The following is an 18425-nucleotide window of genomic DNA, read 5'->3' as shown; positions in this document are numbered from 1 at the left end:
CTGCTCTGTCAAACAACTGTAATTATGTGGAGTGTTCAAAAGTCCAAAAAAATATTGTTTATCCCCAATTTAACTGAATATCAGCAGGGGTTGTATTCCAAGGGGATATGCAGAAGCAAACCCCCTCCCTTGACTCAGTAGCCCTCTGCACCACTGAAAAAGTGTTATAGGGCAGGAACCTCCAGAGTAAAGTTCTGTGGGACACAGAAGGCTCTGGAATTCAGGGGAGATCTATGAAGATTGCACCTCATCATTTGCATGAACAGAAGTGCTTTTCATTCATGGAAGGCAGAGGTGGAATACAATCCAACGTAATTTTAACCATAGTCTTTGAGAACCCGTTTGTAGAAAGCATCACCTGAGGTTTTTGTTATGTGTAAGCCTCAAAGCTTTCCTTTTTTTTTAATGACTATTTTCTTTGACACTGGTAACATAACTTTGATTGTCTTTACAGAAAGAAGATGGTCTTATTGACTTACGAGAATATGTAACTGCTTTGTCAGTAGTCTGTAGGCCATCCAAAACATTACAGACAGTACAGTTAGCTTTTAAGGCAAGTAACAACTCTATTAAAACACTTTTCTTAAAGCGGTTTAGAAATATAATTTGATTTTGTGAAATTGGCAAATTGATATTGCACCCAACAGTACAACCTTTGTCACTGTGTAGTAAATAATTTGAAGTCACTACTGAATTATAGCTTCTACAGTGAAGCCTACTTTTCTAAAGGTCTGTTCATGTCTGGTTTTTTTGCCTGTGAAATACAGCGGTCTGATGTACCCTGTTTATGTAAATCAGTTGGAGCATGATGTCACGCAACTTACTGCCTGTGCAGGCGACAGCGCCTTTTTCAGTTGAGGCAACCTAGGCATGCTTAGTACTTCCACTTGCTTCAGAGGCAGGGCTATGCAAATGATGGTGCATGGTCAGTTCAGTGGGAGGAGCCTCTCCCAAGTTCCAGTCCTGCCAACTTTAAAAAAACAGAGTTTTAACAGAGCTCCAGAGCTCGGAAGCTTGTTTTTATTGTGTCTAATAGAAAGATTCAACATTTGTCTAGCCAACAATCTGTTCAACCCAGATGAGAAAAGCTTCTACTGCATGTCTACTCTATGCCCCATGCAGGTAGTAGTGTTCAAGTGGTTATTTCTGCACTCACATTTCCCATGCATCCTTCTTTTTTCCTGCAACTTCAGTGGTTAGATCAGTGGTTTCCAACCTTTACCAAAAGGTAAGGGAACTACTGAGTGCATGCGGGGGCCAGTAGTGGGAGGTGGCAAGTTGGCAGTGACAGCGGCAGCAGCATTTCCAGGTTTGCACTGCTGCCATCTCAACTAAGGAAAAAAGGGGTTTCGGGATTTACCTGGTGGCAAGGAGAACCCTGGTTTTCCAGTGTCTCCTGCTGCCACCACAGATGGGTAAGTCTTGAAACCCCTTTTTTCCGTAGTCACTGTGCTACAAACCCTAGAGTGCTTTCACTGCCAACTTGCCACTCCCTTTAAGGGGGAACACTGTGTTTTCTGCTGCTCTGGGGAGGTTGTGACCCCCTGTTTGGGAACCACGGGTTAAGATGGAACTGAGAGAGAAGACACTTGTTCCTTATCTTTTAGGCAATTGACTTGGACACCCCAATTCACATATCAAAACATAGCTAATACAAAACACAGGCAGTAAATCAACAGACTCAAAGGCATACTTAGTTAACCTATTTTTGCCTGGCCCACAGGTGTGCACGTTTGGCCCCTGTTGCATATATGCATCATTGGGGGAAAATGGCTAACCATACACCCAAATGCTCTTTATTCTGGTTATTTGGCCTAAGAGCTCTCTGTTGTGATGCTAAAGTTGTAGATTATGTCATGCCAGAAGACACTCCCTCCCTCCCTTACTAGAATTAAAGCAGCAAGTCACACATCTTTTATTCATCAGACTGTTAATCTGATTGGTCAGTCTCTACTATCAAATATTGAAACAGTGATACTTTAACTGGTATTTGGTATCATTATTGTAATTCTTGATCACTACTTGTAACAAACGTTCTGTAAATAAATGATTCATTCTCATGAATTTCATTCACTAATTCTAAAGGGAAAAGAGGTAACTGCATGCCAGCATGGTTGCTGTCAAGAAAGTGAAAGTTCTGTTTTGCAGCAGAGGGAGGGAGGGAAAGGACTGGGGGCAGGAGAAGCTGTGTGGTGTTGGACTGCATGTCTTGAAAATTGAACCTGACTTTAGGTCTATATTTAACTTTAACATTAGTGTTGGTTTGCTGAAAGAACAATCATGTGTTTACATTTTCCCCCACTCAGATGTATCAGTCAGAAGCTGGAGCTCTTAGAGAAGAAGACTTAACTTGCATTCTGAAGACTGCCATGGGTGTTTCAGGCCTTAATGTATCAAACCTTTTTAAAGCTATAGATAACAGTGAGAGGGGGAAAATCACATATGGTAAGTCCCATGAAATGGTTTTGAAAATTCATAGACAAAGGGGAACATTAGGCATGGGGATCAGGCATTTCTCATGCTGATGAGCACAATGTGAGCAGCTGCCCTTGAATATTATGCAGCGCCCACAGGTTCTCAGCCTTGTTCAGTCTGTGCTTCATTACTTTAGATGCTATCAAAGCTGTGAATAGTATTGCAGTAATAGGCTTTCAGGAACAACTGTATGTGGCATATAACTGGAATTGGGTAGAGAGCCAGGATGGTGTAGTGGTTTGGGAGCTGGTCTTATTAGAATTTCCAGGTTCAAATCCATGCTCTGCCATGGAGCTTCCGGGGTGACCTTGGGCCAATCGCTCTCTCTCTCTCTCTCTCTCTCTCTCTCTCTCACTCTCTCTCTCCCTCCCTCCCTCCCCCCCCCCAGCCTCACACCTCACAGGATTGCTGTGAGGACAACAGGAGAGGAGGAACTATGTACACTACCCTGAGCTCCTTGGAGGAAGGGTGGTATAAAAATGTAGAAAATAAATGAGTCGTAGCCCATATCATTATCACTAGTAACTAGAATTTGCATTCTTAACTATAGTGTGTGGTCTAATGTAAGCACTTACCTGTGAAGGAAAGAAGAACAATGCAGGAACTCAAGAGAGATACAAATTCCAAATCCCATGCACAAACTCTTTAGATATATTTACTTCTCAATGTAACCTAAAATGGTGATACAAATTTATACTGGTCATTTTGAAAGGTCAAACGATTATTTGAGTAATCCTTACAGCAGGCTTGCAGAGTAGACCAGTCCTATCCTTGGATTGTAAATGGTAAGCTGAAATTGAGAGTTTCACCAAGTGAGTTAATGACTAAGATGAGATCTGAGCCATGGATTCTGACTCACTATTCTTAGCCTCTATGCTATTCTAGCAAGTGAGTATATAGGAAGAGTTTATTTTATCATTTTTATTTCTCTGCCTAAACTGATTGGATTTTGTACAGTATTTAACATTAGATTTTCCCACAAGATTTCATATAGTGATGCATCTGAATCCAAGCCATATCAGATATTTCCAGGTCTTACCGTGCATGGGTTTGAGCCCCTAACTCACTTGTGCAATCACCCATTTGAGAGAGATTTTTTTCTAGAAAAGGCAGTTTGAAAGATAGGTTGCTACTTGTGGTGTGTACAGATTGTGCAGATTTTTTAATTGTTTTAAAAACTTGACAAGAAGAAACCAGTGGATCAAAATAAAAATGTATGTGTCCAGAGGGAAGCAAAACCACTTTCAAAGCAAGGTTTAAAAGGTTTGACCAGTGCCCCACATTAATTGAATGTACATACTACAACATATTCCCGAAATCTTCTGCAATGCTCAGGAGTTCCTTAGCAGGCAAGTCATTATGGTAAGTGTTTCCTGAAAGCAGAAAGTCTGAAAAATAAGGTAGAGAATTTATTATCATTTCAAAATCATACCTAAAAAAGAGGAAGTTTTATTTGGTTACTCTGTGTGATTAAAATGTAACTCATCCTTGTATGTTCCTAGATGATTTCCACAAGTTTGCTGAAATGTACCCAAACTTCGCTGAAGAGTATCTATATCCTGATCAAATTGATACTGAAAGTTGTCTGGAGACACCAGCTCCTCCTGCTCCTAATGGTTTCTGTACAGACTTCAGCCCAGAAATGATTGGAGACAGAAGAAATCGCCTACAGAAGAAACTGAATTAATATTAACAACTTCACCATCCTCTTCTGGTGAGAGGAGTATGCCCTGTGTTGGGTTCTTCAAACTCACACAATGATATAACCTGGAGGGGGAGGAGGGGTGAGAGAGAGGAAAATGTGTATGAGTGTAAGATTTTACCACGTTGATGAGCATCTTCAGGCTTCCTGTTGGGAAGATTTAGTTTTTCCATCAGCATCATGGAAAATAAAGAATGTAAATGAACTTTAATTTGTGTACTTACAAAGAAGATGCTTGTATATTTATATACCATTGTTTAGTTTCATGTACAAAATGTCCTACAAAGTGTGCATGTATAAAGAATACTGTAGCTCCTATGGTGTCAAGTGCACTTCGGTGATTAGTGTTATCCCTATTTAGGGAATTGTTTTTTGGGACAAGTTTTGCTTTTCTTATTTACCTGAAGACAGGTCTGTTGACTACTGACTTTTGGCACTGGTCTTCTAACCAAGGCAAGCTCAATTTGGCCCTTTTGTTTTCTTTTCAGTAAGTTCAAGGAAAAAATATGCAAAAAAAAACCTATTTTTAACATAAGAATTGTTTTTTTATTATTTTCCTTGTAACATAACTTTCTTTTCTTTCAGTCCATGGTAGTATCAAAATGTGGAAGGAGAGTTTTTCCCAGGGGTGTGTGCACTGTGAACTAAAAATATTAAATTCGGCACCAGGGGTAATCCAAATTCTGCACTAAAAAAAAAAATCCAAGATTGGTATAAATCATACAGATTAGGTACAGTTGTATGTTTTTCATAATTCTGTTTTTGTTCAACATGGGGAAGGGCAAAGAATTGTGTTGGACTGGGAATAATTGTCACTGGAAATCCAGATTATGCCCTATCTGCCAAAGAAAGAGTTTTGATATTTCGTTACCTGTCTACTTTTAGATACATCTTCACAGCCTTAAGGGCTAGAAACTTGCTTTTAAAAAAAAAAAGAATTCTCAGGACACTGAATTCTGCACTAAATCCTAATTTCTACACTCTTGGGTATGATCACAGAATACACACAGCCCTAACTATTTCCCTCTTTCCTGTCATGGTTCCATTGTGTTGTCTGGAGGAGAATAGTTTTAAAAGGTGCATTTTAAAAGCGACTTCAATAGACATGGCTTTTTGCACAGAAACACAATATTGCATAATATAGACTGAGCAGACAGAAAATAAACTTTTTGAAGCGTAAGAAATTGAAAATATTCCCTCTCAGGCATCCGCAAAGGTCATAGTTTTGCTGCCCAAATGTCCAGAAAATTCTGAACATACCAGACCATCATACCAGACTGTTCTTGTACCATCTCTTGCCTTTGTAATAGTTTTTCATTCCAGGGCACTGTCTCTCAAGTCATCCTACTTCTTCAAATTGTCCTTTATATGTGTTTACCTATAGTGTTGTGACTTTTTTCTATAGTTCATTGTGCATTAAACAAAAAAAACTTGGTTAGATAGTATTTTACAGATATTTATTTATACAGGCATTTCTGTCCCACAAGACCACCAGGCTGCAAGACCATCAGAATGGGCCTGATCTGATGAACCAGGAGCTCAGCAAATGCTCCAGATACTGGTTCCCACCTTTCCCGCCATAGTGAAAAGGATAAAAACAAAGGCTTGAGTGGCTGGCAAAATGAAACTTTTTTTAAAAAGTCTTGTAAAGCTAGGTGGATTCCAATTTTAAAAAGTGGGTCCCAGTGCCAAAAAGTGTCTTAGGGTTTTATGGTACATATTTTATGCTCTATATTTTTGTTCTAGAGTCTTTAAACTACATATAAAGAGGCAGTTTTACTTCATCCACTGTCTTTCAAATCCTTGTAAGAACTGATGTTTTCCCCCTTACCTGGTCTGACACTTACCATTACTTCAGTACATGCCTGCTCTTCCTCTTGATCATACCTCACTTCCACAAGATCCTTCACTCTGCTCTTGACTTTCATATGTCAGACTTCACAACCAACTGCCCTACCGTGCATCACCTTCATCCTGTGTGTCTTTTGCCTTTTCCTGTCACTCCTCTATCCCATATACACCATGCAGGACTCTTCCTATGCTACAAAGTAGTCAGCCCTCGGGTGACCTGACCTAATGTTACAGTAACATGAGGGAAGAAAGCTTCTTTATTTAAAAAAAAAAAACTGATGCTGCAATCCTATTCACACTTACCTGTGAGCAAGCCCCATTGACTATAATGGGACTTGCATCTGAGTAGACATGTATAGGATTGGGCTCTAAATATGGTTCTAAAGAAGAGATCAATAAACTGATTTATTTACATGCCTGCTCAAGTCGGAGAATAACATCCTATTTGTTGTGGATAAAGATAAGAGAGCCTATCCTAAATCTGAAAATTTGTGCAAATAGCCCTATTGAAGTTGTTAAAGATTGGGACCAAAGAATAAAGGACTTATTGTTGTTTAAAAAAAAAAGCAGCTGTTATGATCGCTTCAGTTCTTTTGCTGATAGTAGGAACAGCTTTTGATACATTTAAACTTGTTTGTGGGATAGTGACTTCAATATAGAGGTCTACTCATGGAAGTAAGAGGCATGGCATTTTTGTACCTCCAGAGTCATCTATACACATTTAAATGTAGAATTTTTTTCATAAATTTCCAAAGCTTAATGGGTTTTGCATCTAGTAATGTTGTACTATCAAGTTAAACATTTTGTCAGTGTTTCTCTTTAAAAATTTGCTTAGGTTCAATAATCTCATTTGTAGATTTTGCAAGCCACTTAGAGAAGAGGTGTCAATCATTTTGTGTTTTTAAATGAAACACCCGAAACCCTCTTCATGGAATGCCTTTAGAATTTTCACAGTTGAAATTTCACAGTTGAAGTCCATACAGAATCCAAAATTGGTTTTCAGAATTTTATTTGAAAATATATGTGGGTAGAATGGGCCTGGATAACTGCAGATGAAGGCTGTATTCAGTAGACTCCTTATGGAGTTGGCCCCAGAATGATGCTTATCCTCCTAAATTACCCACTTTGCCAAATTTGGATGTATAGTGCACTTCATGATGATAGCATGGATAATCATTTGTATAGATCAATTTTGGCATGATTTCAGCCAAAGTGGGTGTGTGTTTGAGCACACACACACAAAAAAGACTGCATAGGCCAGAGCAAACTATCAGATTCTGAATGTGAAGAATAAGATTGTCATTCTCATGGTGGTTGGAATTCTGAACTGTCTCCAAAATGTCTTGCTTTGAGGCAATCAATCATTACTCTCAATATTTTATAACTTTGAAATAGCTGCTACTGCCAGTCTTCACCAGCATACTTAATCATATTTCCTTTCCCCACATCTCCTGCTAGTTTTTTTCAGATCTTCCATAGGTCCAGTGACTACTCTGTTGGGGTATTGGCTAATTTTTGTTTTAAAAGTGACAACCTTGCCTGGAAGCAATAAAGGCCTTCCAGGTCAGAATGTATCTTCATCCCTGATATGAGACATGACTAGGGTTACTCTATTCACTTATTCATATGTTCTGCATTCTGGCTTTGAAAATGGCTTTTAAGGCCGACAACTGATACACTTTGGCTCAGGTTAAGCCCTGACCCAGAGTGGAAAATTGACCATTGAGTGAAACAACAAAGAACTGATGTAACACTTGCACATTGAATGAAGCTGTGAAGATTGAGGCTTGAGAGCCAATTATTCTGGATGATAATGATGATTAAAAATACACATGTAGTACGTATTTTTCAACAAAGTTCACTTATCAAGTTCACAAAGTTATTTATCTGGCAAGATAAATGAAATGATGGTTCCCTGTCCCAAAAGGGCTCACAATCTAAAAGAAGTGTAACTTGAACGGAAAAGACACACCAACAAACAGCCACTTAAAAAGACACTATGCTGGGGTGAACAGGAACAGTTGTTCTGCTCCTGCTAAATATAAGAGAATCCCCACTTGAAAGGTCCCTCTTAGCCCAGTTAACAGGGATGGGTGGCAGCTCTGCAGATGGAAGAACATCCATTCACACAATGGAAGAGGGATGATGTCAGCTAATGCCTCCTTCCCTGTGCAGCCCCCCCTGCTTCTCTCCCTGAACATCTGCTTCTGATGTTTAGGGGATCTTTTGGAACAGGATGGCATGTGGAAGGAAGAATTGGCAAAAACTGCAGGCACACCGCTCAGGTAAGTTCTGCATAATATAAACCTTTGTATTTCTCAGGTTCTACTGTAGATACTGTAACTGTGAATTGTTTTAAGTTTTCTTTCCTGAGGGTGCACAAGAGTATGTAGTCAGAAGTTTTGCGGGGGAGAGAGATGGAGAGAGAAGAGATTTAAGAAGGTCTAATCTGAGTCCAGCCTCAACAGGTCAGAGCTTTATAATGGAAGAAAATTAATTGGACTTCTTCTAGGCAGAAAACCTGCTGGAAAGGGAAGCGAAGTTGATGTTTAGATGCAACCACAGGCACACTTTTGTGTGCAGAGCTATCCTGAAACTGTAGTTGAGAAATGTAATTGTTCATGTTTGTAAATTATCATTCCCATAGTGATCAAAGTAACTCTTTTCTTATCAAAAGTAATTCATATATGAATTACTACTTAAAACAGCAAAAGTGATCAAGAGAGCCATTCTTTCTCTTAATAATCTAGTTCAGGTACATATCTTGGAAGGCTTTTGTTCTTTTCAGCAAAGTCTGAACAGTATGACATTTCAGTTTTATGGGGGAAAGTGTGAGTCCTTTTGAGAATTTTTCTTTTTGTGTGTGTGAGTGTTTACAGGGGAATTGCCTATTAATTAAAATTAATCCCTGATTAGTTACCTGTGGCCGAGCAGACAGCTACTGATGTAATACTGTTAATGTGTCCTTTAAGGCCCTTTGAAGATCAAGTTAATCATTTTGATTGTAAACTGAAAATGACTTGCCAACTAGCAGAAAGAGTGTTTTATCTGACTATATCATGACATAGTCACAGGGTGGAGCATTCACTTGGTAGTGTGCAACCAGTAACACCACCAGCTGTAATGTACAACCAAGATTTTAATACTGGACTTGATAAATTGGGCTCACTGTATAAACAAGGTCATATGTCTTGGTTGAGTCGCATACTATACTTATGTTTATCATGTGATAGATCTAGAACAATTGGCCATGGTCTTAAAAAAAAATTGTTTAGCACTTTCTCATCTGGACTTTAGTTGACCACAAGTGACATGGTGAGTGGTTATTGGAAAGGCTGGGCTATATAGAGCTTATCACACTATCTTTTGGTCTTTAATTTCTAGAACATTGCAAAAGACCTTGCTCATAAACATAAGCAGTATGTCTTGTCATAGTTACTGAATGCTTAATTGACAGCATATTGGAAAGTCAGCCTGAAAAGACATAAGCACACAGCCTATGGTGGCCACTGGAGGACCATTTTCTTTGTGGATTCAGTTTCTTGAAATCAAAGCGTTTACCTTTGATTGTCAGTTACAGCACATCTTCCCTTAAAATTGTGTCATTCAGCATTATTTTGTTTTAAAGTTGGTCACAGGTTCTCATCTTCTGGCCTCTGTATCTTCTGTGGCTGCACATTGTAGGGCTACTGGAAGCCACTTCTGGGTTGCACACAACGCAGTGCCTTGGCATTGTGCCGCAGGATGCCGTTTGGGTAGCCACAAGGCATTCTGGGATACAACAACGTTTTGCAACACGATAGGAGAGCGCTCAGTGAGCCTGCCACTTGAGAGAGTGTTATTGAGATCTGCCTATGGTAAAATTGGTTTCATTATAAATCGTTTCACTTAAAAGTTGCAGTTTCCAAAAACCTATTGACAACTTTAAGTGAGGACTTACTGTACTATTAAGCGATTAAGGGTGGAGTCATATTCTTTTCCATTTGAGGAGCGAATATGCCCAAGAATGTGCTTGTTCAGTGTGAGATGGTACTGATAACATTAGAGTCCCAAGGTTATAGCTTGTCAATATGGCAGCCTTGGGCTAAATCAGAACTCCTCAGTGCTGCCACTGGGCCCCTAATTGGCAACTCCAGAAAAAATGGGTATAGAAAAGGAACTATGTGGGGCATGGAACACACATGCATGCCCCCCCCCACATACACTCACATTTACTTTTTAAAACAGTTTTGCAGTCTAACGACTGGTGACAGCTATGGATTGTCCCGGCCCTCCCTCTAACTTAGCCTTCCCAGGAAGTTCTCTTCCTCCTCTTGTTTACAGAAACCTGTAGCAATAAACAATGGCCTAGCTGTCTCCTGAGACTTTTGAATGCCCCTTCAAGAAACATATACATAAATGCCCCCAAACCTTTTTCTGTACAGTGTTACTTCCATTATTCTGATTTGCAATGTGTAACATTCATGGTCAGAGACAAATTCATCTTGACATTCTGAAAAGTTTATTTAGGTAATAGGCCAAGTCCGCCACTTCCTCAAGGGTGAGTTCTTAAACAAAAAGGAGAACCCTCCCTGGTATGTCATTCAGTGCAAGTTTCTGGTGAAACAAAATAGGAGAACATGTCATCTGGAAGAAAGGGAACTACAAAAATGCCCCCTGCAGTTGATACAGTGTTCCTTAGAGGCTTATTAAACTATCCCAGTAGAGGTGCCTTGTTGCTACTATTTTATGGAAGTGCATGTTTTTTCCCCATAAGGTCATCTACCTGGTTCAGTTCTATATCATGCTTCATGATGTTGTTTCCCTACTCAAGCTTCCTTTGTTCCGATTTAAGAACATTAGCAAACCAGTTGAGTTAAACAAAATGTAAGCGGGATTATAGTGCAAAATAGAACACCTAAATCTCTTCCACTGCTCTTGCCTTCCTGTTGTTGTTTCTTTTGATGCTGATGCTTAAGTCTGCAGGTTTCCAGATAAAGGTGTCAAGGTGGCAGTTCATGACAGCAAAGTTTAAGAGCAGTTGCCCTTCTACTGTTCTAAGTCCAAATCCAACCTAGGATGAATTTCAAAACATGGGGATTTGACTTGGATACTGTCAATTTTAGGGCTACTGGTTCCTGTCAGTCACTGGCATTGCTCAGAGGTTTCTCGGATCTCAGTTTCTTGTCCTGCCCTGTCCTGAAAGGAGCATAAATAAAATCTGCAGGAAACGAGTTTGTGAGGCTTTTTGTTCCAATAACCCAAGGGGTCGGGTATTTCAGAAATGAGCAAGAATATATTACATTGTTGTTGGCTTCTCTTTTGAGTCTTATGTCCCTGTTTCAGCCTAGAAATGTTTCCTATCATTTTATAACTTGGAAGAAACAGTGTTTATTTTTTGTTTTTGTTTTGAACATGCGTATAGTTTACCACTCTTCTCCCCCCCCCCCCCCGTTTATACCTATTCTTAGCTTTGAGGATTTTTGTCCAAATGTTACTGACCTTGCAGGTTTTGTGTCTTCTCTGTCTCGATAACTTTACTTAGTGATCTTGTTGTGAACAATACACTTCCCATGACATACAAAATTAATTCCAACTAAGTCATGGACTGGCTATCTTGCACTTGTGTAAAAAAGAGTTTGTGTGATTTGTGTTGTGTTTTTTTAAAACCAATTTCCCCTTCTTCATCCAGCCTTCCTCTCAAGAAACTGCTCCTGAGAATTTCCAGGAGTAGATTTCTGGGAGGGTGTAGGGGGCAGGAAAAGAAAGGGGGAATTGGTGAAAACCCTTTTGCATACACAAAACAGGATTGAATACAAGCTTTTGTTTCCAAACCTCAAATTTTTAGCAACAGACTTTTGACAGGAATGACTTGTCATGACCTTCTAAAGCCTTGCTCTAATTTCTCATCTCAGCAAAAGACCCAGAGAGAATGAAAGGAATTGGAAGACCTGGATGTCACAATCACAATTGATGTTTGTGAACTATAAAGCAGATGAGAGAACCACCATCTTGAATACAGTGGCCCATAAATAGTTTTTATTCCTGGGCATGCAACTACCTCCTGTTATGTAGGCATCTGTATTTTCAATTTTGCTCTTGTAGGAAATGAGCAAAATCTCTTTTGCTGTAATCAAATATAGGGCTATAATGAAGATTCTTCACCTCTAAAGTATGCAAAGGTTAAGGGATGTGAATCGCCTTTGGAAAGTGTGATCAGAATCAAAATACTCTCATGGCTAATTCTACACACCCAGTGAGGCTTTGGGCTTGTATTTCTTAAGCAGCAGCTTTTCTCTGATCATTTGCTTTTGGAACATAAGAGTTTGTGATATAACATGGAGCAAGGTCTTCTGTCCAAAGCAAAAAAAAGGTCCAAAATTCCTCTGGACCTGGTTAAGTCCTGTTTTGAAATGGCTCTTACAATCCCAACAATGAATCGGTTGTCAGTAGAAATTCCTAACCTGTCAAATACAATAACCATGTGTTCTGTGGGTTACAAGAAAGTAACGTCAACTTTGGAATGATCTTAATGTCTGTGCTTTCATATCTTGTCTTGTACTATGAACATCAATTTGGACATTACTGTGAAGGGCAAAAGTATAAATGCCAGAATTTCCTCATTAAAAATTGGAAAATGACGTTCTTAAATTAATAGGACTTCACAAGTAATAGTATGCATTTGAAATGTCAAATTGCTGTAGTTAGTGAAATGTTCTTGTGTTCTGTTTACATTAAGAGTTACTTTTTTCTATGATTGCTTTGGGGAGACAGAAAAGTCCCTTGAAGTAATAATTGTTATCTATTAGAACTTTTAATATGTAATTGTTACTCTTAAACAAGTACTGAAATTTATAACTTAAGGACCAAGGCTAGGCAACTACATCTGTGAGCCTACACCTGTGCTAGCTTTGTATGAAGTACATTATAACTTTGAAGTTACAGTAATTTATTGAAACTATCTCCAAGACTGTTGCATTGGGACCATTTTTAAACTCTTTTTGTAGTTCCTGATATCTCCATGAGCATTATGGACATGTATTTATTTCAAAGGGGGTGGACATGAAAACACTGAGCCATTAAACATGTTTTTAAATCTTTTGAAATTTATTGTGAATGCAAGATCAAACTGGGATAGCTTGTTTATATATTGTGTCCAGGCATTACCTCATTTCTAAACATTTTTTTAAAATAAGAAGCAATTACATTTGGAAGAAAAATTACTGGTCTCTTAAACGATCAGTTTGGGGACTGCTTTGCTACTGCTACACCCATCATGGGTCACTGCCTAAAGACAAACTATAGCTCTAGTTGGACCAATAACCTTTGCTGATATGACCTATTTTCTAATTGTGCTACTTAATGAGAGAATGAATGAGTTACACTTCAGTGGGAATTAAATCAACATGAGAACATTCCATAGAAACCAGTGCTGCTAAATCAAGTCTTCTGGGGTTTCTTTGGGGGGGGGGGGTACCCTGGTTCTGGGGACAAGTTTCTAATACTGTACCTTTGGGTTCTGTTAGGCATGTTGTATTGTACTGATTAAGCTAGGGCTCCTAGAATCAACATTATTTCTAAGACAGGTGTATCTTTTTCCCATCAGGTTTCTGTTGTGTATATGTTTTTCATGATTAAGGGAATGGTTAATAGCTCAAACAGGAACATACTTCAGCTAGATAGATTCACAGCTGAAATTGCTGTGCCAGCAAATAAATGCTTTGGATGGGGATAGTGTATCAGTTGTTACACCAGCGCAACCTCCCAGGCTATGATGTCATGTTGGCATTGCACTTCAGGACTGGAGTGTGAGTTTTCAATGCTGAAATATTTCATTACATTGTCTTTATTGAAATAATCTTTTGAAGAATGTTACTTTTTGTACGTTGTCTCAAGTTTTTACAGTCTGACTGTACCTGATATCAGTAATATTCACTAATTTCCTAAAGGAAATACCTCACTTTGAGCAATCTCTTTTTTGTAACTGTTAAGTGAGTAGAATTCTGGTGTCTGTTACTGATTGTAAAGTGCTATAAACTGAACCAAGCCAAGGAACAAAATAATAATCATGGCTTTTGTGGTTTACCATTATGAGACATGCTGATTTCCTCAAATCTGGTGTTTGTTTATAAAAATGATCAAAGGGTCTCCTTTCAAGGTTTCAATTATGCACTATGGAATCATTGCTCATTTGATGGCTTACTGTAAACTGAATTTTCAATGTGAAGACAAATTAAAAGCTGGGGAGAAAAATGTGAAGTCTTGCTTTATTTTGTTAATGTTGTGATGTGATTGGTTGCGAGGATTTAAGGGGGTGAAAGGGAGAGGTTCTTTGCATAATGCAGGGAAATGAGCTCATCTTGCCAGCTGCTTGCATGGAGTCCCAGTTGGGAGTCCACCAACAAGTGCTCCTCACCTTTCACAGAAAAGGCTTCTTCCAAAATGGCAGTGGGGGATTAGGACTTCTGTTTCCACAAAGGATAATTTAAAGGCTGTTTGTGTTTGTTATTTTTTAAAATTGTTTAATACTGTACATTGGCATAATGTTGATACATCACTGTGAGGCCTCCTTGTGGAGGTAGGGGAGGGCCCGTCCAGCCTTTCCGAGGGGGACCCCCTTGTGGAGGCCTCAGAACAGTTACCAGAAGAAGGGGGGGTTGTGTCACCCGGTTCCCCCTCTTTGGGTTAGTAGCATTTGTCAGTCAGGAGCAGGTGCTGCTAGCAGCAGATCCTCCTGCCTGCTCTTCTAACTCCCAACTGCCTTGTCATCCCTGGCCTCCAGGTTTATGTAGGGCAGACCCTCCCCTTTGGCCCCTCCCCTTCCCTCCCAGGGATGGTACAAAAAGGGCCTGTCTCTGGGACTGCCCTCCCCAGGGATTACCACAACTCCTCCCCTTCCTCTCTCTGTTTCCCTCCCACCTCCTCTCACCTGGAGCTGCCAGGGTTGTTCCTGAGAGGGCTGGGAAGGCTGCTGCCCCTGCTCTGGTCTCTGCCTTTGGGGGGTGGGCTGGCCCTGCCCACCTGGGTCCTGTAGCTCGGCAGATGATGTCGGGAGGTCCAGTTGTGGGCCCCCCACGTCTTAGCCAGGTGCCCTGCCTGCAAGGTAGGTCCCGGCTGGCTGGGTGAGGGAGTGCTCCCCCTTTCCCCCGAGGCGGGGGAGGGGCGGTTGCCCAGCAGCCGAATGGCCTGCATCCTGTCTCCCCCCTCCCTCCTCCAAGGCAGAGGGAGAAGCGGGAGGTTCAGCGCGCCGTGTTCCTCTTTGGTGCTTTGCCACCTACAGGAGTGCCCAGGCAGCCTATGGGGAGGTGGCCCCATGTTTCACCGGCTTTCTCCCTGATCCTCTGGCCCAGAAGCCTTCCCCCTTTGTAAGTTGGGGGCTTGTGGGAGGAGGGTAACCCCGACAATCGCCATTAATATAGGGACGTATATTAATGGTGATACGGCAATACGGTGCCAATAGTGGTCTTCAACCTCTTTCGTGCCACAACCAATCAATAAATGAGACTGGGGATCCACCACTGATCCTGCCCCCCCACTAGGACCCAGCCCGCCCTGTTTTCTCCCTACGTCTTATTACTTCACATCAACCCTGTGAGCAGGGCCAGCCTTCGGGGCTGCGTGGCAAGATAGAAAGAAGAGGTTGTGCAGGATTATATCAAGAACTCAGTTTTGATAAGGCAGTACCATTATTGGATTGTATCCAAGCCCTCTCTTGCACAGGTTTTGAAAGGTTGCCATGACTTTCCAAATGAGACTTCATGACCCCAGTGGCGTCGCTGGGGGGGGGTGCGGGCCGCAGGGAGTGACGCGCACTGGAGGGGGTGACACGCTAAAATTGCAGTGGTTAGGAGTAACCCCATCGTATTATATACCATTGGATGTGGAATTTTGAGCAGAATGCAATGTAAAACACCTGAGTGAAATATCTCCTTTCTATCAAAAGTTATGGCCAAAAAACCGGAGAACAAAAATGCATGGATCCCTATGGAAAGTGAGCCGTATCGTGCGCTTACTCATGAGTAGGCGAACTTGCCTTAGTCCTTTGGAAAGGGCAGGTTGAGAGGAATCCAACAACGTCAGTATGGTCCTGATCCAATGAAGGCAGCCCCAAAAAAACACCCGAGAAGGAGGTCCCTCCCAGCTGCGAATATATTGAACCCTAGGGAAAGTGAAACTAAGCCTCACTGTTGCGTTTACTCGTGAGTAAGGAAACATGCCTTGGCTGGTGTGGAAGATCAGCTGAAGGAGAGTGCAAGACTGGTCCTAATCCTATGCACCTGCAGCTAAAACAAGTGCTCCAGAAGGCAGCCTCCTGCCCCCCACTAAAAAGGATCAAAACAGAGACTTCAGCTGATAAGGTGAACCTTTTGAAGACTTGCAAAGCCAGGCAGATCCTGACAGTGATCTGGTTTAAACAGAAGTTCTTAAATTGAACTGGGCACTGAGTAGGGCTGAAAACCTTATTGATTTTGGAGGGGGGCTACAGAGGAAATTCACTTGATGGAACAGGGCTGGCTTCTGCTTATTTAGTGATTTGTTTTACTTTAATTATTTATACTTATTTTAATTTGCCTGATGATGTCTTGGACAGATTGTCATTCTGAAAAGTGGGTCTCTGGTGTTAGTAAGTTGACACCCGGGGGGAGGGTGACACCACTAGTGACCAAAATCACAGTTTGAAGGAATAATACCAGCATGTTATATATCAAACAATGAGTAATTTCATGCAGAATGTGTTCTATTTTTGTTCTATCAAAAGGTACAGCCAAAAAACCAGTGGGGGCGGAGTGATGGTACATCACCACGCCCACCACCTGGGGTGTTGCCCCGCCCACTGCATGGGGGATGACGTGCTGGCATCCCGCACCAGGTGACGCGAACCTTAGTGACGCCACTGCATGACCCCATTGGGGTCATGACCCACAGCCTGAAGAACACTGCTTTAAAACAAATTTTAAAAATCAAAAAAGGAAAGGTGTTTCGGTGACACCTGCACACACCCACCAAAACGGTAAAGGAAGGGTGAAGCTGAAAGAGACATAGAGGAACAGAGCAGAATGGTTATCAGACATTAGTAACATCCACGAATGTAGATGCAAAATAAAGGTAAATCAAATGAAATCAAATGAAATCAAATCAAAAAATAAATAAGTAAATAAATAAATATGGAGTTTAACAATAAGAAAGAACTGTTGGTTGCAATCCTATGCACCAGTGATTCTCAAGTTTTTAGCACCAGGACCCACTTTTTAGAGTGTCAATCTGTCAATCCCCCAGAACTGATGTCATTCACCTGGAAGTGATGTCATGGCCGGAAGTGACACCACCAATTTAGGCCTCAAACCTAAGCCATGATCAGCCAAAGGTGCCATTACAAAGAGTGCTCATGCTGTTATTTTGCATAGCTCGGAATTCAAACATTCCAGCTCAGAAGTCAAAGTAGAATGAAGACTTGGATCCTTCTCAACCACACAACACTCCAGCATTCCACCTATTCAGGGCAAAACACCATGCCTCTCTCCCACTGGGAACCCTCCCTGTCCAGCAGCTCTGTATCTTGTATTTTGAGCTCTGTAGCTTCAATGGCGGCTGAACTAGGTGCAGGGTGGTCCACCTGAAACTGGCTCATGAGCCACCTAGTGGGTCCCAACCTACAGTTTGAGAAACACTGTTTTAACTGCATGAATACATTTATAAATCTGAACATTAAAATGGGTTCTGAATTAGAAGGAAAAAGCGGTGAGTTAAACACGGACCTGTAACTGTGCTATAAGATTTGTAAATATGTACATTCATTTATTTTTATACCTTTTTTGCCCAGCCCACAGGTGCACACGTTTGATCCCTGTATTGTATATGCAACGTTGGGCAGAAATGGCTTAAGTAGGGATAACGGGTCAGGCTACAATCCTATCCACACTTTCCTGGAAGTAAGCCCCATTGACCCTAATGGGGCTTACTTCTTAGTAGACATGCCTCGCACTGGGCTCTAAGGCTACGACCCTGTCCACACTTTCCTGGGAGTAAGTCCCATTGACCCTAATGGGGCTTACTTCTGAGCAGACATGCCTAGGACTGGGCTCTGAAGTTTTCCCATTTAGTGATGTGGCCCTGCAGTTCTTCCAGGGAGGTGCATTCTAGGCACGTGATTGGCCGCGGCCCAATTTACACTACCAAGAGCGACGGAGGGCTCTGGCGAGAGACTTCGGCCTACATTTCCCAGGAGCGCCTTGCGGGGACCACGCGGACTGCATTTCCCAGCATGTCGCGCGCGGGGCCCGACTGTTTCCGTGGCCGAGGGGCGGACGGGGAGAGGGAAGTTCGTGCCGCGGCGGTGGAGCGCTCGGCGCCCGGCTCGTCCGTTGGTGGCTGCCGAGGGCGGGGGGTGGTCGATGCCGGTGGCGGCGCGGGGGGGGCG

At 41.5% G+C, this 18425-nt stretch overlaps 1 protein-coding gene across 1 annotated transcript in view; it reads left to right on the top strand.

Moving 5' to 3' along the window:
• Nucleotides 1–4549, top strand: part of LPCAT1 (lysophosphatidylcholine acyltransferase 1) — a 42277-nt gene extending 37728 nt beyond the window's left edge. The window contains exons 12-14 of the mRNA XM_066626160.1: nt 455–553; nt 2307–2445; nt 3978–4549. Of these exons, the coding sequence (XP_066482257.1) occupies nt 455–553; nt 2307–2445; nt 3978–4162 (423 nt within the window). The 3' untranslated portion in view covers nt 4163–4549. The remainder of the gene's footprint in view (nt 1–454; nt 554–2306; nt 2446–3977) is intronic.
• Nucleotides 4550–18425: the final 13876 nt, after the last annotated feature.

The sequence above is a fragment of the Tiliqua scincoides genome, chromosome 4 (assembly GCF_035046505.1).
Source record: "Tiliqua scincoides isolate rTilSci1 chromosome 4, rTilSci1.hap2, whole genome shotgun sequence".
In the NCBI taxonomy this organism is placed as follows: domain Eukaryota; kingdom Metazoa; phylum Chordata; class Lepidosauria; order Squamata; family Scincidae; genus Tiliqua; species Tiliqua scincoides.
The sequence above is the reverse complement of the archived record's forward strand: the minus strand, read 5'-3'. Positions and strand labels throughout refer to the sequence as shown.